The 26,332-nt window shown below is 52.4% G+C and overlaps 14 protein-coding genes across 14 annotated transcripts; 9 read left to right on the top strand and 5 right to left on the bottom strand.

Annotated features, from left to right (window-relative positions):
* Positions 1-571: 571 nt before the first annotated feature.
* Positions 572-1,445, top strand: BGZ61DRAFT_513929 (uncharacterized protein; the record flags this gene model as incomplete). The annotated part of the gene is made up of 4 exons (XM_046252190.1): positions 572-613; positions 779-787; positions 892-1,094; positions 1,140-1,445. 4 exons carry the CDS (start codon positions 572-574, stop codon positions 1,330-1,332), a joined length of 447 nt encoding a protein of 148 aa, XP_046109263.1. The 3' UTR covers positions 1,333-1,445.
* A 586-nt stretch (positions 1,446-2,031) lies between these two features.
* BGZ61DRAFT_473202 (uncharacterized protein) lies at positions 2,032-2,574 on the bottom strand (the record flags this gene model as incomplete). Its single annotated transcript, XM_046248432.1, has 1 exon — positions 2,032-2,574. The coding sequence occupies one exon, from the start codon at positions 2,572-2,574 to the stop codon at positions 2,032-2,034; it is 543 nt and encodes a 180-aa protein (XP_046109262.1).
* Positions 2,575-3,865: 1,291 nt separating this feature from the next.
* Positions 3,866-4,931, top strand: BGZ61DRAFT_442590 (uncharacterized protein). Its single transcript, XM_046244757.1, has 2 exons — positions 3,866-4,114; positions 4,605-4,931. Exons 1-2 carry the CDS (start codon positions 3,999-4,001, stop codon positions 4,912-4,914), a joined length of 426 nt encoding a protein of 141 aa, XP_046109261.1. The 5' UTR covers positions 3,866-3,998; the 3' UTR covers positions 4,915-4,931.
* Positions 4,932-4,939: 8 nt separating this feature from the next.
* Positions 4,940-6,741, top strand: BGZ61DRAFT_442589 (uncharacterized protein; the record flags this gene model as incomplete). The annotated part of the gene is made up of 1 exon (XM_046244756.1): positions 4,940-6,741. A coding segment is annotated over one exon (1,320 nt), but the record flags the coding sequence as incomplete, so codon positions are not given.
* A 573-nt stretch (positions 6,742-7,314) lies between these two features.
* BGZ61DRAFT_527810 (uncharacterized protein) lies at positions 7,315-8,043 on the top strand (the record flags this gene model as incomplete). Its single annotated transcript, XM_046253166.1, has 1 exon — positions 7,315-8,043. One exon carries the CDS (start codon positions 7,315-7,317, stop codon positions 8,041-8,043), a length of 729 nt encoding a protein of 242 aa, XP_046109259.1.
* Positions 8,044-10,302: 2,259 nt separating this feature from the next.
* Positions 10,303-12,037, bottom strand: BGZ61DRAFT_503165 (uncharacterized protein). Its single transcript, XM_046251761.1, has 3 exons — positions 11,392-12,037; positions 10,845-11,335; positions 10,303-10,793 (listed from the first exon to the last, which is right to left on the bottom strand). Exons 1-3 carry the CDS (start codon positions 11,651-11,653, stop codon positions 10,440-10,442), a joined length of 1,107 nt encoding a protein of 368 aa, XP_046109258.1. The 5' UTR covers positions 11,654-12,037; the 3' UTR covers positions 10,303-10,439.
* A 21-nt stretch (positions 12,038-12,058) lies between these two features.
* Positions 12,059-13,241, top strand: BGZ61DRAFT_442587 (P-loop containing nucleoside triphosphate hydrolase protein). The gene has a single exon (XM_046244755.1). It carries the CDS (start codon positions 12,186-12,188, stop codon positions 13,137-13,139), a length of 954 nt encoding a protein of 317 aa, XP_046109257.1. The 5' UTR covers positions 12,059-12,185; the 3' UTR covers positions 13,140-13,241.
* A 463-nt stretch (positions 13,242-13,704) lies between these two features.
* Positions 13,705-15,234, top strand: BGZ61DRAFT_342674 (major facilitator superfamily domain-containing protein; the record flags this gene model as incomplete). The annotated part of the gene is made up of 3 exons (XM_046239529.1): positions 13,705-13,860; positions 13,924-14,027; positions 14,085-15,234. 3 exons carry the CDS (start codon positions 13,705-13,707, stop codon positions 15,232-15,234), a joined length of 1,410 nt encoding a protein of 469 aa, XP_046109256.1.
* An 804-nt stretch (positions 15,235-16,038) lies between these two features.
* BGZ61DRAFT_527806 (fungal-specific transcription factor domain-containing protein) lies at positions 16,039-18,342 on the bottom strand (the record flags this gene model as incomplete). The annotated part of the gene is made up of 2 exons (XM_046253165.1): positions 16,039-16,762; positions 16,811-18,342. 2 exons carry the CDS (start codon positions 18,340-18,342, stop codon positions 16,039-16,041), a joined length of 2,256 nt encoding a protein of 751 aa, XP_046109255.1.
* A 221-nt stretch (positions 18,343-18,563) lies between these two features.
* BGZ61DRAFT_124904 (uncharacterized protein) lies at positions 18,564-19,600 on the top strand. Its single transcript, XM_046237079.1, has 4 exons — positions 18,564-18,713; positions 18,794-18,807; positions 18,870-18,932; positions 18,986-19,600. Exons 1-4 carry the CDS (start codon positions 18,627-18,629, stop codon positions 19,476-19,478), a joined length of 657 nt encoding a protein of 218 aa, XP_046109254.1. The 5' UTR covers positions 18,564-18,626; the 3' UTR covers positions 19,479-19,600.
* A 239-nt stretch (positions 19,601-19,839) lies between these two features.
* On the top strand, positions 19,840-20,338 carry BGZ61DRAFT_527805 (uncharacterized protein; the record flags this gene model as incomplete). The annotated part of the gene is made up of 3 exons (XM_046253164.1): positions 19,840-19,922; positions 20,000-20,055; positions 20,127-20,338. 3 exons carry the CDS (start codon positions 19,840-19,842, stop codon positions 20,336-20,338), a joined length of 351 nt encoding a protein of 116 aa, XP_046109253.1.
* A 147-nt stretch (positions 20,339-20,485) lies between these two features.
* Positions 20,486-22,938, bottom strand: BGZ61DRAFT_527804 (uncharacterized protein; the record flags this gene model as incomplete). The annotated part of the gene is made up of 8 exons (XM_046253163.1): positions 20,486-20,919; positions 20,978-21,164; positions 21,216-21,391; positions 21,451-21,724; positions 21,780-22,321; positions 22,372-22,530; positions 22,581-22,753; positions 22,835-22,938. The coding sequence occupies 8 exons, from the start codon at positions 22,936-22,938 to the stop codon at positions 20,486-20,488; spliced, it is 2,049 nt and encodes a 682-aa protein (XP_046109252.1).
* Positions 22,939-23,324: 386 nt separating this feature from the next.
* Positions 23,325-24,728, top strand: BGZ61DRAFT_442582 (uncharacterized protein). Its single transcript, XM_046244754.1, has 2 exons — positions 23,325-23,516; positions 23,586-24,728. Exons 1-2 carry the CDS (start codon positions 23,473-23,475, stop codon positions 24,565-24,567), a joined length of 1,026 nt encoding a protein of 341 aa, XP_046109251.1. The 5' UTR covers positions 23,325-23,472; the 3' UTR covers positions 24,568-24,728.
* Positions 24,729-25,010: 282 nt separating this feature from the next.
* BGZ61DRAFT_342292 (FAD-linked oxidoreductase-like protein) lies at positions 25,011-26,251 on the bottom strand (the record flags this gene model as incomplete). The annotated part of the gene is made up of 2 exons (XM_046239492.1): positions 25,011-25,821; positions 25,875-26,251. 2 exons carry the CDS (start codon positions 26,249-26,251, stop codon positions 25,011-25,013), a joined length of 1,188 nt encoding a protein of 395 aa, XP_046109250.1.
* Positions 26,252-26,332: the final 81 nt, after the last annotated feature.

Genomic DNA, 26,332 nt, shown 5'->3' with positions numbered 1-26,332 from the left:
GTGGGCACATTTGTGACATCACGGCGAAACAAGCGGGCAACTATCGCGCGTCTCGAGCGGTCGTTTAGGTGGTCATTGTGTCTGGATGTGAGGCCACAGTAGTTTGCAGTCGAAGAAGAAAGTCGTCCATGCGTCACAACCCTACGCAACCGACATGGCGGCACGGCCTGCTGCAAGGAGAAACCTAAGACAAGCTTGAACCGGCCGGCAGGCAAACAGGCGGAAAAGGCCTGAGCAACAGGTAGAGTTCGTCGAGAGAGATGGTGGCCTGACAATGACCGGCCGAGCAAGCGGCGAATGAGACGACCGAGTTCGGCAGCACAGATCCATTTCCCCCTCTCGCCAGCCCAGACTCCGAAGGCCCGAGAGACTAGGGGGCTGGCTGGGCTGGGCTGGACTGGGGGGCAATGAGAGGGAGCCGGGAGTTTTTTTCTTTCTTTCTATTTATTCCCTTTTTGCTTGGACAGAGCTCCGGCAGGCGAGCGGGATTCGCCAGCCACCTGGGACGCAGGCAGGCTGCTGGAGCTCGGACGGCGTGTTCGCAGCAGCCGAACCTGTCTCAGATTGCAGAATGCGCGATCTGGGCTGGTTTCGGAGGTTTGGCGGTTACTTAGTGGGCCGAGCCCGACTGATTTCGGAGGTCGCTGCTGCTGCTGTGGCAAGGCACACGCCAGATCCGGATGCGATGTGACAGTGAGGCTGGATGGATGGTCGGGCGGTGATGTCGGTGGTGGTGGTTTAGATGACTTACACTAACTGCTGCTCTTGAGGATTATAGTACAGTGCTGTGAGTTATATGCGCTGGTTAAGAGGTAGGGTCCACTGCCCGTTCTCGGTGAGATATGAGCAGCGAATTAGACAAATATTAAGAAAATAGCCTTATTCATACAGGTTATTGCAGCACCATCTCATGGCATCGCTTCCAAAACCAATCACGTCGCCTCGGCGGTTGGCCCCAAGCAAAATTCATCCAGCAATGGCGTAGCGGCACCGCGCCATCGTCACCCCGCAAATGGCACATCCACATCCGCACCCTGGCCCCGCGACACAGTGTTTACGACCTGCGGAATGCACTGTGGCTGTCCCCTACCTAGGTAGAGACAAGTTGGCTTGTGGGAAAGTATAGCGACCCAGCCTAGGTCGGTAGCCAGCCACACACAACCAAGCAGCCAACAGCCCAATAGTCGCATGACCGTCACCGTCACTGTGCTATGTCAAGCTCCAACCGTCGTCGTGCGCCGGGGCGGGCTTGGCTTCGAGGGCGTCATAATCACCAGAGACGCCGCGCCGAGGGGGGGTTTGGAGAGCGCCACCGCGGCCCAAAGGAGATGAACAACATGTCGTTGTGATGGGGGACGAGAGAGGGGGAGGTTTCTCGGCCTCATGTCTCTGATGTATTCCCGATGGGTGATGGACCGGACCCTTTTTTTTTTTCGTTTGCCAGGGATCAAACAGCGTAACATGATCTGAGCAGGCGAGGGGAGGAGAGGAGAGGAGAGGAGAGGAGAAGCAGAGTGGAACCTCCGCTGACAATAGCACACCGTGTTTGCCATGACCCGGAGACGGTGGGCTATTCCAAGACGAACGTTTCCTGCTTCTCCTCTCCCATGGCGTCGGGTTTGGGTTCTGGTACGGAGTACGGAGTACGGATACGAAGCACCCTCTTACGTGAGGCTTGAATTCCGTGTCTTGGGCTTGCGACGAGTGTCTCGCCGCGTCGTGCCCAGGCCGTGTTGGGGCGTCATCCGTCAGCTGCGTCTTCGTCAGCCCGGTCCAGCCTTAAGCCGCCGAGGACGGCAGTCGAGATGAGATGAGATGCTTGGACATTGTTCGCGGAATACTTCCTTCTCGGACCTTCGCATTCGCACTTTCGTAATCACCACCTCGCACAAAGCAAAAGGGATCAGTCAGTTTGATCCTTTCATCACACTAGCGACGCCATGTGAACTCCGAGTGGTGAAGGCATGAACGCAAGTACCGGTACCCAAATTACACGCGCCTTTTCTCGCTTTCTCACGGCCGCTTTCTCGCTCACAGGCCGCTTGCTCGCTCGCTCGCCCACCCAACTTTCACGGCTTGCATCGCTGGTGCGTCTTTCCCCTGCCTGGTCCCGGTCTGGGGCAGTCTGGAGACGGTGCTAGCCTGGGAGACGGCACCACGCGGCCCCGGAGTATTGGGTACTCGGCTGATGGACTGCCCGGCCGTCACAGCGCAAGTCGCCGCTACGGGTGGCACGCAGTGTTGACATGGGGCACCAGCCGACAGTCCAGGGGGCGGACTTCCGGGGTAGCCGCTGCAGCATCGAGGCACCGCCGTTGCGTGTGCTGACAGTGTGGGATTGTTCAGGCGTGGACTGTGCCTCGCCGTATCATGGTCGAGTTCACTCATGCTCGCTCTCGTCTCCATGCTCCGTGGTATCGATAAACGAGTCCGCGTAGATGATTCCAAACTCTGTTTCTTAGCATCCTCTTCCTCGCTTAATTTAGTCCTTTCTCTTCCGGGATGACGTCTCTGTATATCCATCTGGGTATGCGGCTTCTCTTCAGGGATGGCCCTCCAGGCAACGACTGGCATGTCGAGATATCCTCTTCGGCTCGATCCCTTACCTTAGGTCCCTCGCAGGTGAAGAGGAGGGAGAGAAATGCTGGCGTGTTAGAGCTGCTCTCAACAGTTGATGTGAATTAGTTTCAGAGTTGGTGCACTTAGATTGGGATGGTCGAGGCCCAGCGTACTAGCAGTAGCGAGGAAAGGAAAAGAAGGAAAAACGAGGGGAAAGGAGCCAACCCAATTGCAGCAAAGCCATCAGCCATGGCGGTGGTGATGTACTCTGTAGTTGTACAATGCCACGATACAGAGCCACACAAGTTACTGTTACTTGCTCGATTGCACAGGCACACAGACACTCAAAGACGCCCAGAAACGCAGCCACACAGCCAAGCCAGGGCCTGGGTCACTACACACTGTGCTTCTGTGCTTCCGACCAGGGGACGCCGCAACGCAGGAGGATCAGGCCCCGGCAACCCTCTTCCAACGGTGACCGGGGAGGAGAAATACTCTGGAGTTCGACGCAACACCCCCGGACTGCCTGCGACGCTGTGACCACTGAGACCTGGCTGAGACCTCGATTAGTGGGCGGGCTCCGCAGCGTCCGGGTGCCGGTACATCGAGCACCCTGCGGAGGTGGCTTTTTGGCGAGTGTGCTGCGTTGTGTGCGTGTGTGTGCAAAGGGCCTGAAGCCTAGAAGGAGAGGCCACTGAGGCGTCGCGGAGAGTCACGCTGCGGAGCCAATCACCCGGCGCACGCTGGGCTCCCCACTGTGCCGATCCCTTCCGCTTTTTGCCTCCTGACTCGACCCAGCCCGTTTGTATGCATTCGCCTCCGCCTTTACAGTACGGGCTGCATACACAGCAACGAGTGCGTAGTCGCTCACTTTGCCGCCATGGGAGGAGTCAGAGATGCTCCTCTCTCTCACTTCCCAGCAACCAAGTCCCCCTTGGCTTGGCTGAAGTCCGCACTGCCTGCCTTTGTCCGAGTGGGGAGACGCCCCTACTGGTGTAACCCGTGCCGTGCACCCGGTGTTCCGCGACCGCATTAGCGCAGCACCCAAACCTCCCTCCCGTCGCCAGCCCTCCCCTCAAGGCTCATGCCCTCGTCGACACCACCGGTACCTAGCCCTGTGCGGCAATGCGTGTACTCCAGGACTGATACAGTGCAGCTCGCAGCGCCCTAGCGCCTGGGCGTCCAGTGGGCGTTCGCTGGGCGTTCCGCTGGCGTTCCCTGGGTGGGCTCCTTGCGGGCTCCTTGCGGGCTCCACACCCACCCGTGGGCCGCCCTCCAAACAAGTTGAACCACCCACACCCCCCCATATTATCCACCGGGAACCGCCCAATGTCAATGTCCCCGTCCCTCTCAACCCTTCACCTCCACCAAAACTGGCCGACTCGGAGCCTCTCAGGCGACGCTGCTGACCCTGGATTGACGTCGCAAACACCGACACCATGGCCATTGCCATGGGCTGGCAGAAACCCGACAATGTCGCGGGCTCGTCGGCGCCGGCCATCATGGTCGGCCTCTTCGTGGCCTCGGGCGGGTTGCTGTTCGGCTACGATACCGGGTAAGACCATTCCCTCTCTCTGTCCCTTGTTCGCCGTGCATTCTGGATTCTGCGCGCACCGCCCACCCCCCGGCACTCGACGACGACCGACGACCTGCGACTGCGACGACGACGGGAATGACGAGCACCATGGCTTTGGATGGGTGCACGATGGGCCTGGCGATGGCATCGATAAAGGGCGCGCTGCGGTGGCGACCCACGACTACGACCACGACCACGACCGACGACCATGTTCGCGATGGCTTCGCACCCCGCAACCGACCGAGGACCCCAGCTTGCAGACAAACCTTGGGTCGGAACCTGTCGGAGTCATGAAAAGGGACCGGAATAGGCAAGAGGAGGACTCGACATCGATTTTTCCGCAGATACCATGCCGGTCCATTCGTCCCGAGGCGCATTCGATTCTTTCCCTCAACTCCATCACATCATCACATCGCGTCACGCTACCGACAATACACGAGGCTAACCGACGTCCGTCGTCACTCTCTAGGGCCATCAACGGTATCCTCGCCATGACCGAGTTTAAGGAGCAGTTCGGAACAAAGTGCTACGACAGCAACCACAAGCTCGAAATCTGCACCGAGGACTCGTCCATCATCGTCGCCATCTTGAGCGCCGGCACTGCCCTCGGCGCTCTGCTGGCGGCCCCGGCTGGCGACTCGCTCGGCCGCCGCAAAACCCTCCTCCTCGCCGTCGCAATCTTTTGCATCGGCTCCATCTTTCAGGTCTGCGCTCAGGCCACTGACATGTTGTTGGCCGGCAGGTATGTCGCGCTTCTCCACTCAGATAACCGCTGTTAACCACTCCTCTAGATTCCTTGCCGGTCTTGGTGTCGGCGGTGTATCCCTTCTGGTACCTCTCTACCAATCCGAAATGGCCCCCAAATGGGTCCGAGGTACTCTAGTCTGTGCCTATCAACTATCCATCACATTTGGCCTTCTTGCCGCCTCCATCATCAACATCATCACCTCACGTCTCGACAACTCATCAGCATATCGCATCCCCCTCGCTCTTCAACTCGTTCCTGCCCTCATCTTGACCGCTGGTCTCCTCCTCCTACCCGAAACTCCTCGCTTCCTAGTCAAAAAGGGACGACACGAGGAAGCCGGCCTCTCCCTCAGCCGGTTACGACGACTCGACATTACCCATCCTGCCCTGGTAGATGAGCTACAAGAAATTGTAGCAAATCATCGCTATGAACTCACTTTAGGCCCGGATAGCTACAAAGAGATTTTTGTTGGATCCCCGCACCTCGGACGACGTACCTTTACCGGCTGCGGCCTGCAGATGCTTCAGCAACTCACAGGAATCAACTTTATCATGTACTACAGCACATCCTTCTTCGATGGAGCTGGCGTTGAGAGCCCATACACCAAGTCGCTCATCATCAACGTCATCAACGTCGTGTCCACTCTTCCTGGGTTGCTCGTCATTGAGCACTGGGGTAGACGGAGACTTTTGATGATTGGTGCCCTCGGCATGGCTGCGTGCCAGCTCCTGATGGCATCCTTCAACACTGCCACAGGGGATGACATGAAGAAGATATCACAGACTATCCTGGTCACCTTTTGTTCCGTCAACATCTTCTTTTTCGCTGCGTCATGGGGCCCCGTCGTCTGGGTTGTCACATCCGAAATCTATCCCCTCAAAGTCCGAGCCAAGGCCATGTCTGTATCCACCGCGTCTAATTGGGTCCTGAACTTTGCCATTGCCTACAGCTCTCCCTTCATGCTCGGTGACGGGCCCGGGGGTGCTGCATTCGGACCCAAAATATTCTTCATCTGGGGTGCGTTCTGTATCTTGGCCGTCTTCTTTGTATGGTGCATGGTGTACGAAACCAGCAAGATCAGTCTAGAACAGATTGACGAAATGTACGAGCGGGTGAATCATGCGTGGAACAGCAAGGCATTCCAACCGAGTTGGAGTTTCCAGCAGATGCTCGACGAAGGATGGTCCCCTAGCGCCCAGCCGCCAGTCGATCACGAACTACAAACGACGACGACTGCATCGAGCGCGGACACGACGCTCGGCGACGGCGATTCATCATCAATCACCGTGCATAATTCCAACAGCAACAGCAACACAGCGTCAAACGACCAGAACAAGGCCCCGCCTGTCATGGCGAATGTCGACTTCAGCTACTAGGTCACGCGGCTCGTGCTCGAATCTCTTTGTCTATATTATGTGTCTTCTGGCCGTCGTGTCACATAGGGAAATCAGCGATGGAGTTACGACGAGGTGGAGTTTCGAGGGGTTCACGTGCTTTTTATCTCCAAGTTTTTGGTCTTGTTTTTTGTCTCTTCTACTCTTTATATCCTATACGTCTTGTTTTTTTATATCGGGATCTTCACCACCCACCGGGACGGGTTCACTCAGGGAATACGGGTACTTGGTAAGAGGACTGGATACCGCCCTCATCTTTTTCGAATTGAGGTTACCGTCGTTTCAGGGATTTGTTATGCCGTCGATGATTGGGAGTCCGGATACCCCCGTGGGCAGCGACTAATTGTCGGGGAAGAGGTATGGCGGCTGGTTGACGCATGGGCGACGAATTTTTGGGTAACAGACATGCCGTGCCATGCTATAGTGTCTGAATACCTGTTCAAAAAATATACAGCATTCTTAAATACCCCTGAACATGTCTTGCTCCTGGTCACTTGCCTCAATGTGTTTATGTTAAACCACAACCCGGCGGTAAAGTAGATGCCTACCTATACTAAGGTTGTATGGATTGTGGCATATGTGCCTCGCCATCAACAGCTCCGATTGGGGCCAGTCCTGTACGGCGCAACCCTTAGTGTTCTTAGCTGTCTGATGCCTAGTATGGAACATGGCCTTGCTTTCTAGTGTTCTCGAGCCGACTCATGTGTTCTAGTTGTTTGTGGCTAAGCCTGGGTTGCACATTAGGCTGGTTTGTTGGAGCTGCAGTGTTGGTCTCAATCAACCTCGAATTCGGAGTGTTCTGAACATCGGAACATTGTATCGCAAGGTTTTGTTCTTGGTTCACTCTACTTCGAGAGGACTGTCCATCAGAGGGTAAAGGGTTTCTCCTTTCCTTGCCGACCGGGAATTTTCTCTCCTTTCTTCTTCTCCATCTGTGGATACTAAGCCACTCTTTCCACGGGTGAAAGCCCATTTTTTCCACCAAGTATTCGACAAACCCAACTTGACCGATAGGAGATCGCACTTATTCCTTCATCATGGGGACTTACATCCCCGCCAATGCGGTCCATCCGCACTTGATCAACCTCATTCGTCGACACGCGACAGTTCCGGAAGGAAACCTCAACAACCTGTCGGATGGAGAACTGGCCAAAGCTATTGGGCTTGCTCTCTCTCTTGGCGACAAAGACGAACGAGACTTCATCTTGTCGCTCATTATGAGTGATGAGGATGTCGCTGCTCAGGGTCTCCAGCACCCGGATGTGCAGGATATGGATCTCCAGATCCCCTTGACGGCCGGGGAGAGACTTGCCGCCCTTCGAAAAACGCCGGTGCCAGATGCCAGGGATGAGCTCGCGCCAAGAAACGGGACATGCTTCGTTTGTTTTGAACCAGCTCAAGTGACCATCCCAGGATGCAGATGCTTCTTTTGCCTGCGCTGCCTTCGGGAAACCATCCGCGTCGGCCTCCGTTCTGAGCTGGACTTTCCACCTCAATGCTGCGTGCCCTTTTCGGAAGAGGCAATCCGCTCCGTCAATCGCCCGGCTCTTGTCCATCTCAACCGCCAATTCGCCTCCGAGATGGCCGTCGGGCCTTCGGAGCGGCTCTACTGTCATCACGGCGAGTGTGCCATGTATATCCGCCCAGAGGCGCATGGAGAGTGTCTGAGCTGCGGGAGCCGGACGTGTGAAAAGTGCAGAGGACCGGCCCACGAACCCCCAGAGAAATGCTCGGACGACACGGACGGACCTGCTGAAGATGTTTAGGAAACCATGGATCAGAATGGTATCGTCAATTGTCCCCAATGCGCGAGAATGCTGTCGCTGCTGACCGGTTGCAACCACATAACATGTATTTGCGGAGCGCAATTCTGCTTCCTCTGTGGAGGGCCCTGGCCGGAGTGTGATTGCGACATTTACGCACACCACGACAAAGTACTGAGCATTCATCTTCGACCCGGCCGGAAGCCCGAGCGGTGGAGACGCAAACGCCGCGTTGTTCCGGCCCCGACGGGTCAGTTTGTGTTCCACACCATTCCGCAGTTGAGACCGAGGCCGGGTGAGCAGCCATTGGCGTGGCAGGTTCCCCGACGGAGGATGTTCGAGCCGGGACGACAGGCGCCGGGAGTGGGAGCACGCGAGGCATCAATGGCCCAGATTGCACCAGAGCCGGAAAGAGCTGAGAGACCGGTCCAACAGCTGGCGGGAGAGGGACCTGTTGAGAGACATGTCTTTATGCGGGCGGCCGGACCGATGAATCCTGACAGACCCATCGACAGATGGGCTATGGAGCCTGTTAATCCTCAGGAACTCGTCAACGGACGGATTGTGGATAACACTCAGAGAGCCATCAATAGATGGGCCGTGGACCACGTCCTCGCAACTACGGAACAAGCCAACACTGGGGGAATGATCAACAGACAGGCTACAGAGCCAGCCAATGATACTCCGGGATCGATCATCTGACTATTCATCGATGATATGTGAGACGCTCCCCGAGAGAGCGAGGAAGAGAACTTCACACTTCAGCCGACGCTCCTTCAGCATCCCAGAGGGCCTGAGGTGGAGTGCAACCCGAAGACGCAGGAGATTGAATACTCCTCCGGAATAGTGATTCCAGTGCAATGCAGACGGCATTCGGAAATCAGGAGAGGGACATTTCAGGGCAAAGTTTGAGGCGCGAGAGCTGGCAAGGCCAGGCATGAACGGCGCAATATGGGTCAGATGTGTATGTCCTTTCATGGAGGATTTCTGGGACATTTTGACTAGTCTCCCGGAAGGAGTGAGAGATTTGGATTGGATTATTGGACAAAAGTTGTCGTTCTGATGTTTTAGTATGCGCATTTTAGCATTAGTGTCCGTAGTGTAAGCCATTGGTACCGAGTACAAGACTTTGTTCTTGGAACACTTAATGAGACATGTATCTTCTTTAAATAATTTTCTTTTGAATTCCTTAATACTTTTGACCTTTTTAGCCGCACCTTTAGAAGTAGCCCATCGAAGCTGTGTTGCGCACAGCCGAAATCTTGCCCTCACTTCCCTATCCTCCTCTGGACCGGCGGACGAGGGGGCACACCCTCATGGGAGGGTTTCAACCAGTCCACCCTTCGTTCGTTCTTCTTCTTTTATCTCAATTCTTCCTTATAATTACTTAATTAGCCAGCATCCAAAACATTGTGGTATTCAGGGGCGCGGCAACTCCCCTCCAGATTTCACACGCATCATATGGGTTCAGCTAATTAACGGTTTCAATGTTAGAGGATCGATTTTTTTAGGTTTAATTTGGGGTCACTCCAATTTACGGGTAATAAAGCGCTGCAGGATGTCAAAGACGTGTGACTTCGGTACGGTTTGGCTCTCATCCAGAGTAGGCGGATCACGACGCGAATGGATCTCAAGGTACGTACGGAGACGTTTGGCCTGTAACTGTAGGATAGGACCTTATTAGAATACTGACTGGTAAATTGTAAAATAAACACTATGTATTTGAAGAACCTAATCATTGACATGAATAAACTCACTTACTCCATCCAAATATGCTCAACATGTGTTCCTGACAATAGAAGTCGAACATCGGAGGCTCCTGAACCAGCTCTCCGCAGCAGGCCACCGGAGGCGCGAGCTCGACCTTACCTTGCCAGGATTGCCCATGCTCGAGAAAGTAAGCGTGAAGAGGGTTCTTAGGATCCAAGCCTGACCGGCTACAGTATTTCATGAGGGTGTACCAGGGATATTCGCAGTCTTTGGCGGTGCACATGGACTTCTGAATGCGACACATGGTTTCTGTGGAGGTTTGCTGATTTGTTCTGTCTTGGGAGGTTTTGAGCTGGGGTGGATATGGTGATATCTTGGTCGATTGCGTTATGTGAGAAATGTTACGGGTGGGAGTTAGAGCCTGCGAGAGTTTATATGGGAGGTGTCAAACAATGGGTCTATGTCTAACAATGAAAAGCTGTTTGTTGCTCAAACTGATATCTTTGTTCGTACATTTTCGGGTGGATTTGCGTGTGTCCACGGGACAATGGCTTGTGTCAAAGAAGGGAGCAGAAACTAGAAGCACCCCATAGAACATCAATTTTATACACTTAACTACCCTCGATAATCCAAAGAGCGCAATTCTCCACGTCTATCATGTTTCCTTGTATCGCTTTCAGAACCTTTGTCTAGATTGACTTGACAAGCGTCTTCTTAATCTCCGCCACCACTGCAGCCGTCACCTCCTTTGTTGTTGCAGTACCACCCAGGTCAGCTGATAGAACACCCGCATCGCACACGTTCTCGACACACTGCATCAACTTGAGCGAGGCCTCTTCCTCACCCAGCCAAGTCATCATCTCGGCAGCGGTCCAGAAGGTAGCCACAGGATTGGCGACGCCCTTTCCGGTGATGTCAAAGGCAGAGCCGTGGATGGGCTCGAACATGGACGGGTTCTCGCGCGTCGGGTCAAGGTTGCTGGTAGGGGCAATGCCAATGGAACCAGCCAGGGCGGCTGCCAGATCAGAGAGAATATCAGCGTGCTAGGTTGAGCATTAGCATGTCATATTTGATCAACTTGACGGAGGCCTTACCAGGTTGGTGGCGACAATGGTATCCAAAGTCTCGGGCTTCAGGACCATTCGGGTAGTCATGGCGTCAACAAGCATCTTGTCGACTGTGACATCAGGGAACTCGGTGGCGACCTCAGCGGCAACCTCATCCCACAGCACCATGCCGTTTCGCTGAGCATTGCTCTTGGTAACGACAGTGATCAGTTTGCGAGGTCGCTTCTGAGCAGTCTCGAAGGCAAAGCGCATGAGCCTAGTAATTCCATGGCGGGTAAAGATGGAAACCTCAGTAGCTGTCTCCCAGGCCCGGCCGCGGTGGGAGCGGCCGCCTTGACCGGCGTACTCTCCCTCACTGTTCTCGCGGATGATGACCCAGTCAAGGTCGCCCGTCTTGCAGTTGCGGAGGGGTGACTGGGTGCCCTTCAGGACCTTGGTCGGCCGGACATTGGCATACTGTTGGAAGGGCTGGCAAATTGCCAGGCGAAGGCCCCACAAAGAAATGTGATCAGGGACATCTGCGCCGTCGTGTGAACAAGGAGGCCAATGAACGCGGAGGGTTATATCAACATACCAGGGGCACCGACGGCGCCAAAGAGGATGGCGTCGTGCTTCTTAAGCTCCTCCAAACCGTTGTCGGGGATGTACTTCCCCGTCTTCTTGAAGGTATCAGAGCTCCAGTCGTAGTGAGTAAAGTCAAGCTCAAAGGTCTGAAGCGTGTCGGCCAGAGCCTTCAAGACCTCGATACCGGCCTCGACAACCTCGGGGCCAATTCCATCGGCAGGAATGGAGGCGATGCTGTACGCCTTCTTGGAAGCAAGCGCGCTAGGAGACATGGTGGGGGATGCAGGAGATTGGTTCGACTGGGGGTTGGGTGGTGAGGATGCGGTGAGAAGCAATTATGCAGACTCTTGAAGCATGCCGTCTTTTGTAATCGTCGATTCCTCAGGACTTCTCCGACCACGGATGTAGGTCGGCCATTTCATCCAACGCTTCGCCAAGGTAGACGCGCAAGTGTATGCGGAGCGGACGTAGGATTGGCCGCGGACATTTCATAGTCCGCCAGAATCAGTCCACGCGGACGTATCCTGCGTAACGCATCGTCAGATGTCAGTCCATTTGTTTCATGGGATGGTTTAGTGCCGGCATCCGGCCAAGACCGTGGAGAATGCGGGGAAAGAATCTGAGATTGCTCTTGTTGAGAGGAACTGAAGTCGAAGATGATGGAGAGATGCCGAATGCGGGGAGAGCGCGGAGGTGCAACGCCGAGTAGCGATTCATGAGGTGTTTGTCGCCCCTCGTCACTCATTTGGACATGGACTTTTACAACTCAATCAATCAAATTTCACCGAATACTTTCTGAACATCATGATAGACCCGAAAGCAATTGAAGCCGTCCTGGCTAAATTTGTTCCCCTTATCCAAGCCCATCGCGAGACAACCTCGACGCCCTACGTGCTAGGGTTGTCAGGTCTCCAAGGCAGTGGAAAATCGACATGGGCTGCAGCTCTATCCGGAGCTCTGGTTGCTCAGCACAGCCTCAAGACAAGGATTCTCTCACTGGACGACCTCTACTCCGACCATGCAGACCTCGTCGCTCTCCGAGAGGCAAACCCGGACAATGGGCTATTGCAGACACGAGGCCAGCCTGGGACCCACGATGAGACTCTTGCTCGAGAATTCTTCCATCAGGTTCTTGCCGTAAACTCGAACAATAGTCCAGAGGCTTTCATCAAGTGGCCAGCCTACGATAAGAGCCTTCACAGCGGTCAGGGAGGCCGAGTGCCCCCGGAACAGTGGGACAAGGTCCCTGCCAGCCAGGGCCTGGATGTTCTAATCTTTGAAGGCTGGTGCCTCGGCTTCCAGCCTTTGAATAAAGAACAGGTCAGCCAGAAGTGGGAAGAAGACAAAGCGACCATTACGGGCGGCGAACCTCAGTCTGAAGAGGCCAAGCTCATCCAGACGCTCGCCAGCCACGACCTGAGCCACCTGCTGCTCATCAACGATAATCTTGGGCGCTACTGCGACTCGTTTGCAGGCCCAAAGCACTTTGACGGCTTTCTGCATCTGAGCACAGACAAGTTGATCCACGTATATGAGTGGAGATTGGACCAGGAGAAGGCGCTTAGGAAGCACAAGCCGGGGATGACGGACGAACAAGTTATTCAATTCGTGCGGGGATACATGCCTGCATACGAACTATTCCTAGGCCGCCTCCAAGAGGAGAACTTTTTCAAGGAAGATGGGGTAGGATCAAAGATGCATGTGCAGATTGTCCTGAACAAGGGTAGAGAGGTGGTGCAGGTGAAGGAGCTGGAGTAGCCGCCTTCGAGTCATCTCAACCTGCTGTGCACAATTAGATAGTCCGTCACTGTGTCCAATGCCATAGTCTGATCTATTTCTCAAACCGAGGTCTCATCCGGTACTTGTTAGTGTTGAAATTGTACCGTAATGTGACGCCCCTTTCGCCGCATTCTTAGACCCTGGTGTTGACTCCAACTTCAGCTGACGGGATGCATTCCCCCGCTTCACGGCGGTCCCGCATCGGCTCCAAGCAGCGGTGCATTCATTGTCCGACGCTAAAGCATCTAACCTTACGCCAATCCTGGGTCTAGATCCGGTCTAATGGCAGTTGACCTTGGGGAAAATCTGGGGCCCCGGGGGGACGTCGTCACGGAGAAGAAGACTAGGTCAGGCCATGACCAATGTAGCCTTGGCCCCGTGAAATATAAGATGGCATTGCGGCCGTCACGGTTTGCTTGAGATTGCCAGCCTCATATCCCACCAACTCCTCCTCTTCTCTAAGACATCTTCTTGGGCGATCATCATGACAGCAGACACCAAGCGAAGCAGCATCGAGCGAAAGCCAGAGGACGACTTTGTCGAAATGTCTGCCGACCCCATGGAAAAGGGAGGCGTCCTGGGTGAGGAGGCCGACTACTCTGGAGCTGTCAAGAAGACCAGCCCCGAGGAGATTCGCCTCGTCCGCAAGCTGGACTTTAGAATCATGCCGACTCTGTGGGCCATGTATTTCCTGAACTATGTACGTCCGGCCGAGACTGATTTGATTGCTTGGAATACCTTTTACTAACTGGTAAACTTGTAGCTGGATCGAAATGCCATTGCTCAAGCGCGCTTGAACGACCTGGAGGAGCATCTTGGTCTTGTCGGAACCCAGTACAACACCTGCATCTCCATTCTCTTCGTTGGGTAAGTTCAAACCATCGAACACGCGCTCATCTGTTTATTTTGCTAACACACGATTAGATATCTCCTTATGCAAATTCCGTCCAACATGTTAATCTCATCGAAACGCGTTCGTCCTTCGGTCTATATGTCCATCTGCATGATGGCCTGGGCAGTCGTGTCTGCCTGCACCGCTCTCGCCAAAAACTACACCAGCCTTGTTGTACTTCGGTTCTTCTTGGGCGTTACAGAGGCACCGTTCTACCCCGGAGCCCTGTACCTCCTGTCAATCTTCTATACCCGCAAAGAGATTGCCACGCGACTGTCGATTCTATACTCTGGCAATATCTTTGCCACCTCCTTCTCGGGTCTCATTGCCGCAGCTACTTTCAACACCATTGATGGAGCACAGGGTCTCCGAGGATGGCAGTGGCTTTTCATCATCGAAGGCATTCTGACATTTGTTGTCGGTATTGTCGGCATTTTCACGTTGGCCGATAGCCCATTGACCACTCGGTGGCTGGAGCCGGAAGAGAGACAGCTTGCTCATGACCGTATGGTCCGTGATACTGTCGGTCTTGAGGAGAGCAAGGGAGCCCGTGCTGGATTCTTCCAGGCTGTTCGCGATCCTCGACTTTGGCTCTTTTGCTTCATCCAAAACATGCATCTTTCGGCGTGCTCCTTCAACAACTTCTTCCCGACTGTTGTTGGCTCTCTGGGTTTCAACAAAACCATCACTCTCGTGCTCACTTGCCCTCCCTACCTCGTTTCTGGCTTTTTTGGATACCTTGCCGGCATGTCTTCGGGCAAGTACAATGAGCGGACCTGGCACATCACAACGTGTATGAGCATCGCACTGGTTGGATATATCATCTCTTGCGCCACGCTCAACACTCCTGCCCGATACATTGCATGCTTCTTGTTCGCGAGTGGTGCTTATGCCGTCAACTCCATGATTCTTGGCTGGGTGTCCGCGACCCTTGGATCAACCCCCGAAAAGAAGTCCGTCAGCTTGTCGATTGTAAATGTGGTCGCCAATGCGTCCTACATCTACACCGCGTACCTGTACCCAAAGAGCAACGGACCTCGTTACTTGATCGGAATGTCGAGCAATGCTGCATTTGCCGTCGCGTGCATTGCTGGAACGTGGGCCATGAGGGTCTGGCTGCGTCGGGACAACAAGAAGCTTGACCAAGAGACAAATGCCCAGACAGTGAGATACGCTTACTAGGCTCAAGTGGGCAACCAATGTTGCGGTCCAAGGTGCCATACTCGGGGATTGTGGTGAAGGAACGAACAATTGTTTGAACTGTAGGCTAATCGTGCTATCTACGATTAGGGGGAGGTTTAGTCAACAGAACACATGTTTTTGAGTACTACGATCAGATAACCGGAAAAATGTGAACAATCCTTGAATAGTGACCTTGCCTTTTTCTCCCCATTCCCTGCTAAAGTTTGTCGGCGGGTGTATCGCGAATGTGAGGATTTGTTTTCTTCAGCCAGTCTTGAAGAAGAAAAAAGATTCTAGGGAGTATTGCTATTTGCACACAATTGCAAGCCTCTTCAGCTTAACCCCAGGGCGAATCGATATATCTAAAATTGGAGTTCTTAGACCTTAGGGTTATATGTCTTAAAATGTTCAATTTAATGAAATGCTTATTAGGAAATAAACACTTCGAATTGGTCTTCTAAATAATTTATGAGAATAATAAATAATGATCAGCAGAATTGAAGTATGTAGTTATATGTGCGAATGGCAATACTCATTCTAGGGTGCTAACGGTCGCCACGGGGCCAAGAGAAAATACAGGTCAAGATCGTAGGCAAAAGTTCTTGACCCTATGGGTCTTTTATTGCTGGATGTAGAGCTGAAATATGTCTCATATACACACCATCGTGAATTTGCACACGTCGATATTAACCGAGGCCAGAACTATCACGAAAGTGTATTTGGAGAGAAATATGTACACAATACCTCCCACGCCAGGATAGTAAAAGTATTAGAATACAGTATAAGATACAGCACAAGTCAACATTACCTTAGATAGTTCCAAGTTGGGTCAATAGACGCGTCAAACTCGGCAGCAACGAGAAAAGGGTTGTCAATAGCACTGAATGAACTGGCAAATAGCTGGTCATACCACATCATTGACTCTTGACCTTCGACGGGCCCGGTGTCCAGGGGAACATCAAGTGAGTCTGTTGCCACAGGAAATGAGGAAGAGGGATCTTGGGCACCTGCGAGACCTGGTCGGTTAGCAGCAATAGCTGAGGCGTCTGGGTTGTAATGAACGCCCATAGTTGCGAATGATTGGGCACGCGACTGCCTCTGTCGCCAAAGCGCGTCTGGTTGCAATGGAGCCGCTGCTCTGGATGATGGTACCGTGTTTTGATGCTGTACGTTTGCTTCGCTACCGTTTGAGGCTTGTGTCAAAACGCTAGACTCATTGTATGATCCTCCCGAGGTTGGGTTATTGTCGACACCAGCGGCTGAATCCCAGCCCGATGTTGTACCTCGGCGCTTGTTTGCCGTAGAAGTGCTTTCTTGACCATCAGATGGCGCACTCTGAGATGCAACTGTTCTGAACAATGTCTGAGACTCTGGCAATACATCGGCCGTGTCCTGGGTCACCGAGATCGTGGTGGATAACTCCCGGACAGCAGAGATAAGTTCATCAATGGCTTCGAGGCAATACTCTGGCCATGATGTGTCTCGAGCAGCCAGATGGCTGAGCATATCCTTCCCAGCCATGACGTGCCTTCAACAAACATTAGTATTAGTTCACAGAATTAAGCCGGGGACATACCTCAGTGCACTGTCAAGTGGGACCTGGCTCTCAAAGGCGGCGTGGACAAGAACAAAAGTGCTGATCCACACAGCCCAGGTAAAAGATGGCCACAGAAGGGGCATGACCAACCGTCTCTCACCCCGATCATTACCGAGACGGTGACGTTTTCGGTGTCTTTTAAATAGAATACAGATCGACTTTGCCGCAGAGATGCAGGCTTGGAAAGCAGAAGAGTAGGATGGAGAAGAAGCCTCAGAAGCCAAACCGGGGCGGTTCAGACAAATTGTGGACTCGTGCTTCAGGAAAAGTAGCATTAAGCGATGGCTAGGGGAAATCTTTGGTCGATTAGGCGTATCGGTGTCGCTCAAATTGTCTACTTCGTCCTCTTCTTCAACGATATCCAGGATCTCATTCGACCATTTTGCGAGCTCCGTCTGTACAAATGCTGTTCGATCAGCGGTGTCCTGACGCTTCGTAAAAGACTTGTTGCGTAGTTCTAGGATAAGCCCGCGAATTCTGGCTTGTTTGGCGAGATAAGTGAGCAATTGTAGCTTTTCGGCTCCATTAGCAGCATCAGTTGACCCGCCATGATGCTCCTCACCTGGGTAGCAAACATCCAAGTCATCGTCTTGGATATCTAGAGGCAGCCCGAGGGATTGACAGAGAAATCTCTCGAGAATGTAGATGCACCAGAACACGCGGCGCCGAACAGAGGCTTCCTCCACGGTGAAGAAAGGAAACCGAGTTGGACATCGATGAAGCCCCAGGTGGAAGGCCATGCGAACGATGAGACCGCCCAGGCGAGATGCTGCATTCAGACAGAGCATTGACGTGAGGAATAACTGGATAGCAAGAGCTGCTTGGGTGGCTCGGATCGATGCTGGTTGACTGAGTGCGAATTGTGAGCTTGCTACAGCTTCTTCCACACTTTTGAAAACGAGGTCTGACGGAATAGGTTTCGAGAAGGCATCTCCTTGGCGGCTATCGGCGAGCGAGATGGACAGTATTGATCTGAGAATGACATAGTCCAATGGAAGAATGGACGATATCCCTCGCTCCGAAGCGTCTTCGAATATCCGTAGTGTGTCTGGGCCATGGAGAAACGGGACGGCGGGATGCCAGGACTCAAAGAAGCTCTTTGACCACCCAACCAAGTCTTCGAAGCTTGGATGAAGGTTGCCCGCCCCTGAGTCACTGAGGACTTCATGGGATTTCCACAGAAGTTTCTCTCGGTTCGTTTTTGCCAAGGTCGGTTGTCGAAGCTGATCGTCCTCGCCCGGTACCAGATTATTGATCGTCGTCGCCTGGGTCGTTCTCGTCGCGGACCTCCTGGCCAGTCTTAGGTACACAGCACGTATGTAGTGAATCCCGCTGCCACTCCCGACAAAGCGAGCCACATCATGCTCTCCGGAATCGCGCATCAACCCATATTCTCTGGCTGGCTGGGATCCGGAGATCGATCGCTTTCGTTTGCGTGCTTCGGTTGAGTATCCAGGGGTAGAACATGAGGCAGTCTCGGAGGCGCTGAACGGTGATTGGTGAGTGGCCATCACGCTGCGACTCCCCGTGGAGCCATATGGCACAGAATTTCCAGGGGAATAATTCACCGCTGAAATGACCTTGTCGTGTCCGAGGTGAGAAGGCTGCATCTGAAGCCGTGTCGCGTGTGAACCAAGGTCAAGGAATGACGTTGGAGCGGACAAAGAAAGGTCCGAAGCGGGGTTATGATGGAACTTCGTGTGGTCGCTCCAGTGGGGCATCGCTTCAGTGATTGTGCTAACCTGGACCACCAGCAGTATTTGCACAGAAAGGGTCGGCCGTTGCGCAAGAGCATATGGCCGACAATGAATTAGAGGAAGGGGAGGCTGGGCAGGGCTTGAATCCCATTGCCTGCAGCTACTGTCGACAGAGGAAACGCAAGGTGAGCAATCTCTTACACTGGGTGCTGCAGGGCGGGACAACTATCAGCCTCAAATCATAGATCACTAACAACCGGTGCAGTGCGACCGCCAACTGTTTGTTTTCCCTATCGATTGACTATCTGCTATGAATGAACTAAGTTCTTTGCCTTATCTAGACCTCACTGCCTTCAATGCAGCCATGACCCGTCCAACTGCCACTATCCGGAGCAGAACAAGAGGTCTGTATCCACTCTGGACATGTTGCCTTATCAAATACTGACATCCTAAACAGGGGGATACCTATTGGTTTCATCAATAGATTGGAAGCACGCCTAGTGGAAACTGAAGATGCCCTATATCGGGTTCTTCAGTTCATTGACCAACGATCGGTTGATGAACCGAACTCACTACATCACTCGCGACAAAGTAAAGCCGACCGCATAAAAGAATGGGACAGCCTTCCGTTGCAATCAATGGATGAGGTACATAAATGGTACCAACAACGAATTGGAGCAACCCCTTCGAGTGCAGGTGACTTGTCGATCGACAATCCGCCACCGAGCACTACCTGGCCCCTTCGCGCAATCAACCAGATGGCCGTACCGGTGCCAATTACAGACATACCCGATACAGAAGTACAGCAGCCGATAGTCGTAAATACTGGACAGTCTATGTCCGCCTCTGATGGAGACAGCATGTTGGAAGCATCATGGGAGCTGAACCACCCGCCAAGCGAAAGCAAGGCTAAGGACTTGGGCAAGAAACACCCCCATTTGTATTTTTAATTAGCATGTAATTGCTAAACGGATACCTCATTTTTGCTACATATAGCCTTCTAAAGGACTCGTTTCCGGCGCGAAGTTCTCGGCCTCGTCGGGTATGTCACCCGGTGGACCTGACTCGACATAGAATCGGAACGGGGTCCCGACGTGGCTAGTGAACATCATCATATGTGCGGTTCTAAAGGACGTTAAATTAACATCGAAGAAGACAATCCGCCAGCTTCACACATTCTCGTTACAGCAAGCGATGTCGTTCACTACTCATTCGTTGCGCCGAGTTTGTGTGCGGGTGTTCTCAACACCCACGTCACGGGCATTTTCCCCTCATTCGTCTTTCTTGAACACTGCGACTCAGGCTCGAAACATGGCCACCGATAAAAAGCGGGAGTGGCTCTGTATTCTCCCCGATAAGGCCAACGTTCTTGAACGTAGAAAAGAGGTAAAAAGGTAAGCTGACGATGTCACTGGGTTCAACCTCGCGCTCAACTTCGCCTTGGTCCGCTTTCTGACACATTCCATTCAAGTCAGCATTATGAGGCAGTGAAGCCGTTGGTTGCTTCTGGAAAACTCGTCGCTGGTGGTGAGTTCTTTTAATACTTGCTGCATTCTCCAGTCGGCTGGCTGTCTATGGCTAACCAAACGATATTGAAGGAGCCATGTTCGAAAAGCATCCTGTTGATGGCGAACCTGCATTGTTCAAGGGTAGTGTCATCGTATATACTGGAGACAGCGCTGAAGAAGTCCACAAACTAATCACCAATGATGCTTACGCTCGAGGTGGCGTGTGGGATCTCGAAAAAGCCCAGATCATTCCGGTAATTACTTTCTACGCCCTTCCACTACCACACAGCCAAGTGTATTAATCATCTTCCTCCTGGTAGTATGTTCCGGCTGTGCGAGAGCCCTTGTCCTAGAAAACTTTCTCTCAAACGACGAGTAGGGAGGTCGGTCGCATATTTTGTGCGCTAAGAAGGGTGGATGTGGAATATTCCCGAGGGAAATCAAGGTTACTACATTTCTGGAGGATATAAAAGGCAATCCACGTCGAGCTGTTCTGCCAGATCAAGAAGTTCCCGTGGTGATAACCCGGCCATTGCATTAGCTGCAAAGTGATCCCATCCAGTCTCATCAATAATCGCATGATCCTCGTGCTCTAGCTCTCCTTGTACCTGGTGCTGTAACTCATCTTCCACGGTTGAAGGTTCCTGTGTCTCAGGTACTTCACTAGCTGGAGTGAAAGAAGATAGCTTTTGTTCTAGTTGGCTTAGTTCTACCTTTCTGAGAGGCGCCACCAAGCTGCCTTTTGAGATCATGGTGTCGAGTATGTAGTTGATATCTTCGCGCCAGGTATGGTCGTGGAGAAGGTAGGGGCAGATAACGGTGATAAGATGAAGCAGAAAGGCGGAAGAAGATGCGTATTCGACTTGGAAAGGTAGAAAAGATTCTAGACGAAGACATTACAGTTAGCAACTTCCTATTATGAGGAGAGTATAAAAGCTTACCCAATAGATCTTCGTCAGCTAATGCCCGGAGAGTGCTTAAAACCGTCTGAGCTGAGTCAACGCATGACTGTATAAGTGACGCGACAGGCGGCGAAAGATTGATTCCCCGAGAGACTTGTGTTGTAGCCTGCTCAATATGCATGTGCAGTGCGCACATGATTTGCGGTCTGGTTGTAAGAACCACACACTGGAGAATGTTAGATTTGAATCGGCGATACACTTATAATACTAAACTCACGTGGTGATAGCCCAGGATTAAACGGGTCGCAGTGCGTGAAGCTTTGCTGATGGAGTCTTGAAAGTACGTGCTGATTAGAGCATTCAAATCTCTAGATAATTCCGCAAGATTCCTCAAAATCGACTGAGTATCTGTGATGAGTGTGCCATCGTAATTCTTTCCTACACCATAGACGGCTGTGGAATATGATGAGCGATGTTCGAAGCAGCGAAGGGTTAGAACACGCTGGACTCACTTGTCAAGACTCGAGTTGTCAAGCGGGAGAGTCGAACATGAAGAGTCATAGTCAATGCATTGAGAGAGTCATCCGTCTCAGATGGAAGCTTCGTGGTGATGTCTTCGTCTCGAATAGAACTCGTTGCCCCAATGAGTGCCGCCCAGTCGAGGTCCAACATGTAGACGATCCAAAATACGATATGGCATCGTCTGGACAGTTCGACGCCAACAACGTCCTCTCGCATGTGTCGATGCATCCCAGCAAGAACACATATACGTAGAGCCTGTCCAATCTAGAGAGGCATCATGTAAGCAGATGTATGATCACTGAATCAGGTCAACACTCACATGCTGGAAAGCAGGCACCCTCATATCGACGGATTGAAAGTAAATGGCCGCCAAAGTTAACGCCTGAGCTGCGACTACAGGATCATTGTCAATTGCCGCCAGATCTGGAAGTAGTGACATGGCTCGAGCCGCATAATTATAACCGGGTGGCTTATCACTCTTGCCTCCGTTACCCAAGAAGGCCTTTCCAAATGCCAACATGAGCAAGAATTGGGCGTACCAGTGCCTACATCTCTTCGCTTTGGTGGGCGCATCCTGGTACAACTCTTTCATGTTGCGGAGGAAAGATTGCTCATCAATGATGTTGGCCAGTGGACCCAGATAAAAGGTGGCTGTTTTGACCAAGAAAAGGGCATAATCTGAAGGTGGTAGATTTGAAACATCAGGGGCTTCATCAAAGCCGAGGGGTCGTCTTTGCATCTTAAAAGCGACTCCGTCAAGATGCCACGGGGCTGGTTCGCAGCCGGCATCAGGAAGATGCTTCCCGACGAGTGAGAGTACACGACGACAGAAGGCCCAAGATGACGACGGGCCCATGTACCCTGGCAAATATGAGTGAACATTCCAGTGTGAGATGGCTTATGGCACTTACAATATTTCCCATTTTCTTGTGCAAATGCAAAGGTGTAGTCATTATCTACGAGAGGATTCTGCTGAAAGGCCGGCTCCACTCTGCTAAGGGCCGACTCAATAACACTCCCTGCATGGGCGTGTTCGGATTGATGTTCCTGGGACGTCCCCGGCGTCAAGACTGGTATGTGTCAGTAAGAACAGGCTGTTGAATTGACGGTATTGTCTTACCTGGGTCTACCATCTCACCTCGGCCGGATGTCATTGAGCCCTCGCCAGCACCGACAGCCCGGGCCCCAACATTCGAGTCTCTGGAACGAAGTTGACGGCTTGACCATGTCTCATTCTCCAAGAAGGGGTCTGAGGCACTGCCGTCCTGGCGGCCTTCCAAGGCGCGGAGATAGCTGTTGTTGGTGGAGATGCAGGTTAGACGCGGTTTAGGAGCGGGGTGGGGAAAGTCGAAGATGAACGATCATCCCACATACCTCTCTGGGACCGAGACTCGTTTGTCCGTGGCAGGAAATTGACATGTTACATGCTTACGATCGCATCTTGTGCATGGCTGAGAGCCGGAGCACTTGACCTTCATGGACCGGCATCGATTACAGCTGCAACAACAGTCAGGGCTTGAAGGACGCCACAGAAGTGGAGAAAATAATGCCAGTAGATACACACGCTTTCGGGCATTTCTTGCCGATTTTGGCCCGCTGTAGGTTATTCGGCATCTTGAGACTGTGAACAGGCGACTGGACTCGCAGTGGGTTTGTGGATTATCGTGGGTCGATCGGGGAATGAGGTCGGGGGATGGTTCCGACTATAAGTAAATCCGTACGCATTCGGCTTCTCAAAATGATGGCGCTTATCGGCGGAGAGTGATTTGTCAGTCGGATGGCGCACCCGACGTGTGCGAGTCAGTGGGCACAATGGCGCGAGATCGGCTTCGAAATCCGGTGGGGTTTGCATTTTCTTATCATTCAGCAACACATTTTCTGGGGTTCGCAAACAGTCGATAAATATCCCTTGACGACAGGTACATTTATGGTATATCGAAAACGAAACCCGAGAACACGTGTTTTATAACGATTCATTCCAAGGAATTGAACCTCCCCAGCCGGATCTGACAATGGCCATCAGAGCCACCGCATCTCGCTCACTAATTGCCCTGAGGTATGAGGCATCCTAATTATTTAGGTCCCCATGGTTTCAAAATTGTTTATCTTATCAAATCTGTCATAGGCAATTGAATACACTCCGCGGACAAGCATCTGTGGTGTCAAGGGCGCTCCCAGCCACCCTGCGAATGAATTCCTCCGCCGCAGCAGCGTTGGCTCCCAGTCCGGCAAAGACAACAAATGGGTTCTCAGCTGTACAAACAGTCTCCAACTTCGAAGAGACCATCGCTAAGCGACCGGACTTCGATCATTCCAACCCCCCAATCGAAGTCACCAAGTCGCCCGACTCAACCTGGTCTTTTGGCCATGGCGTCCGCAATAAGTCGCCTTCTGCCACAGACCCAAGACAGAAAGTTCACAAGGAAATCGATCCCTATTCTTCAGACCGATCCGTTAGTCAAAATTATAGACTTTTGGTTTCCGGAATCGCTCCACGCCCGGTCGGATTCATCAGCACACTTTCCGTGGATGGCAAGACGAAGAATCTCGCACCCTTCAGCTACTTTCAACTTGTTGATCATGACCCGCCCATGTTTATCGTCAGTTTCTCTTCAAGATTTGGCGCTATCAAAGATACCTACCAAAATCTGAAAGACACTGGCGAATGCGTTATCAATACGGTTTCAGAAAATATGATCGAGGCTGTGAGCGCTTCCTCAATCGATGCACCCTATGGACTGTCCGAGTGGGATGTCACTGGTCTTCATGAGGCCCCCACAACAACTGTCAAGCCATCCCGGGTTCAAGAGTCGGTCTTTTCCATCGAGGGCAAGGTTGTGGATATCAAGGAGTTCGCCCCCCACCAACCTGGGATGAGCAGTGCTGCGATAGTCCTACTCGAGGCAACACGGTTCTGGGTTCAAGAGGATGCGGCCAATGAGGACTTTAGTCACATTGACCTCGAAAAGTTGCGACCGATTGCGCAATTAGGTGGCATGTCTTATGGTCGTATTACCTCGACATTTGAGCTGCCCCGAATGCGGTGGGTCGATGAACAACCCAAAAGTGACCTTCTTACCAAACTAGAAGAGAAGTCGAAGCAATAATGACGATTGGTTCCCCCAGTGTAATAAATTAGAGTCTCATTATGAATCTATGTCCGTCTTGCATCCTAGATACTCTGGTGGGAGTGGCGATTCCATCCGGGTCTTTTCTTTGCTCCCTCAATGTATGTGAACTTTTGGTGACTCCTATTGCTGTATCCTCGCACATGACTCTAAATGTTGAGTAAATGTGAGAGTTTCTTATTAGAAGGAAATGAAATATGACGGGAATTTATTACCAGTTAAGGCAGTGTTGGTTGCAGAGAATCCTTGGAACATCTGTTCGCACATATGCTATTTCCTCCACTAACTAGAGTGACTGGGAATGACAGGGCTGGATGAACAGTTCGACCGTACGGCCGTGATTTCATTGATACATATAATGCCAGCTACACTAAGACAGAAAATCTGAATGTTTAAAACATATTCTCAGTTCATAGCCCCATCTACCCGAAAATTCTGCGGCGCACTTCTTTCCGCATTGCCTCCGCCATGTGCTGAGTTCGCTCTACAGCCCCACGATTCTCCACCGTCCGGCGATACAGATATCCCATACACTCTCCAACCGAGCCCCAAATGAAGGCCTTCAGTATTCGGGGTGATTTCCCTCCAATCCTAGAATCAGCAGCATCCTTCTCGTGATCCTGAAGCAGCTTGCAACTGAGCTCATCCGCCATTCCCAAGATTTGACCGCACTCTAGAGGTGTTAGAGGGAGACCAGCCAGCACCCTCTGCTTGTGAGTTTGAATGGCCTTTTCTGCACTCGCAGCGTTGTGGGTGCCCAAAAATAGGGTAGCACTAGGGAAATCAAGGTGTTTCGCCGCTTCCGGCATCCTCCGAGAGATGAACATGTCAGCGATGTCATCGTAACATCGATCGGTGTCCTCCTTTGTGTCGTGGATCAGAGACCGGATTTCGTTTTCGATGTAAGCTCCTCGAACAAGCTTGACAGCCACGGTAAATCCTTCTTGGGCTGCTAGTGTTAAGTGTCGCTCAGCGTTGGCTCTGGATCCTTTGAGATAACCCTGGATCGTGTTGTACATCAAATCTTTGCCTCCTCGGTTATGTTTCCGCATTGTTGCAATTGCCCACTCATCAAGTGTAGGCTGCAGGGCCTGTTGCTCAGCGTCGAACCACAGTCGGCAACCTCTTTTTCTCGCCTCCCCGCAAATCTCATCCACAGCTTTCTCGAGATACTCGGGCATTGGTTGCTTATCTTGCAGAGCATCCAGAGCGATTTGACCAGCACCAGTCAGTCTATCCCAAGGTTAGCTTGATTGATTCCGCCAGGAAAGTATGTGTAAACTCACTTCACTGCCAGGAAGTCGCCAGCATCAAGCATGTCCAAAGTCTCCACGTTTCCCATTTTCCACTCATCGACCACCTCATAGTGCTTTTGTCCATACTTGGCGCCTTCGGAGGGGGTGTGGTGGAGTGCCTCCACTGGATCCAGCACAACCTCCCTAGCATATCCGAGAATAACACCGTGGTACCCTAGCTTCTTTGTATTCTTCACTGCGTCTAAGCTCTCTTTGGAATTTGTGCCCGCGCAGAAATGGTTGTAGACGGCCCACCGTAGCAACCGATTCAGAGCAGGGTTCTTGTCCGCATTCAGGAGCGCAGACTTTGAGTTGACGACGAGCTCCATGATGGCTAAAGAAGGTCGAAGTAGCCAGGGTTTTGACATAACGGTGGTCAAAATAGCAGAGCGCAGTAGGGTTTTGGCCGGCAGTTTGGAGAGCGCCGTCTGCTCCTCCACCACTACCGG

The sequence above is a fragment of the Ilyonectria robusta genome, assembly GCF_021365365.1.
Source record: "Ilyonectria robusta strain PMI_751 chromosome Unknown BGZ61scaffold_3, whole genome shotgun sequence".
NCBI lineage: Eukaryota > Fungi > Ascomycota > Sordariomycetes > Hypocreales > Nectriaceae > Ilyonectria > Ilyonectria robusta.
Note: the sequence above shows the minus strand (reverse complement) of the source record. Positions and strands in the feature narration are given on the sequence as shown.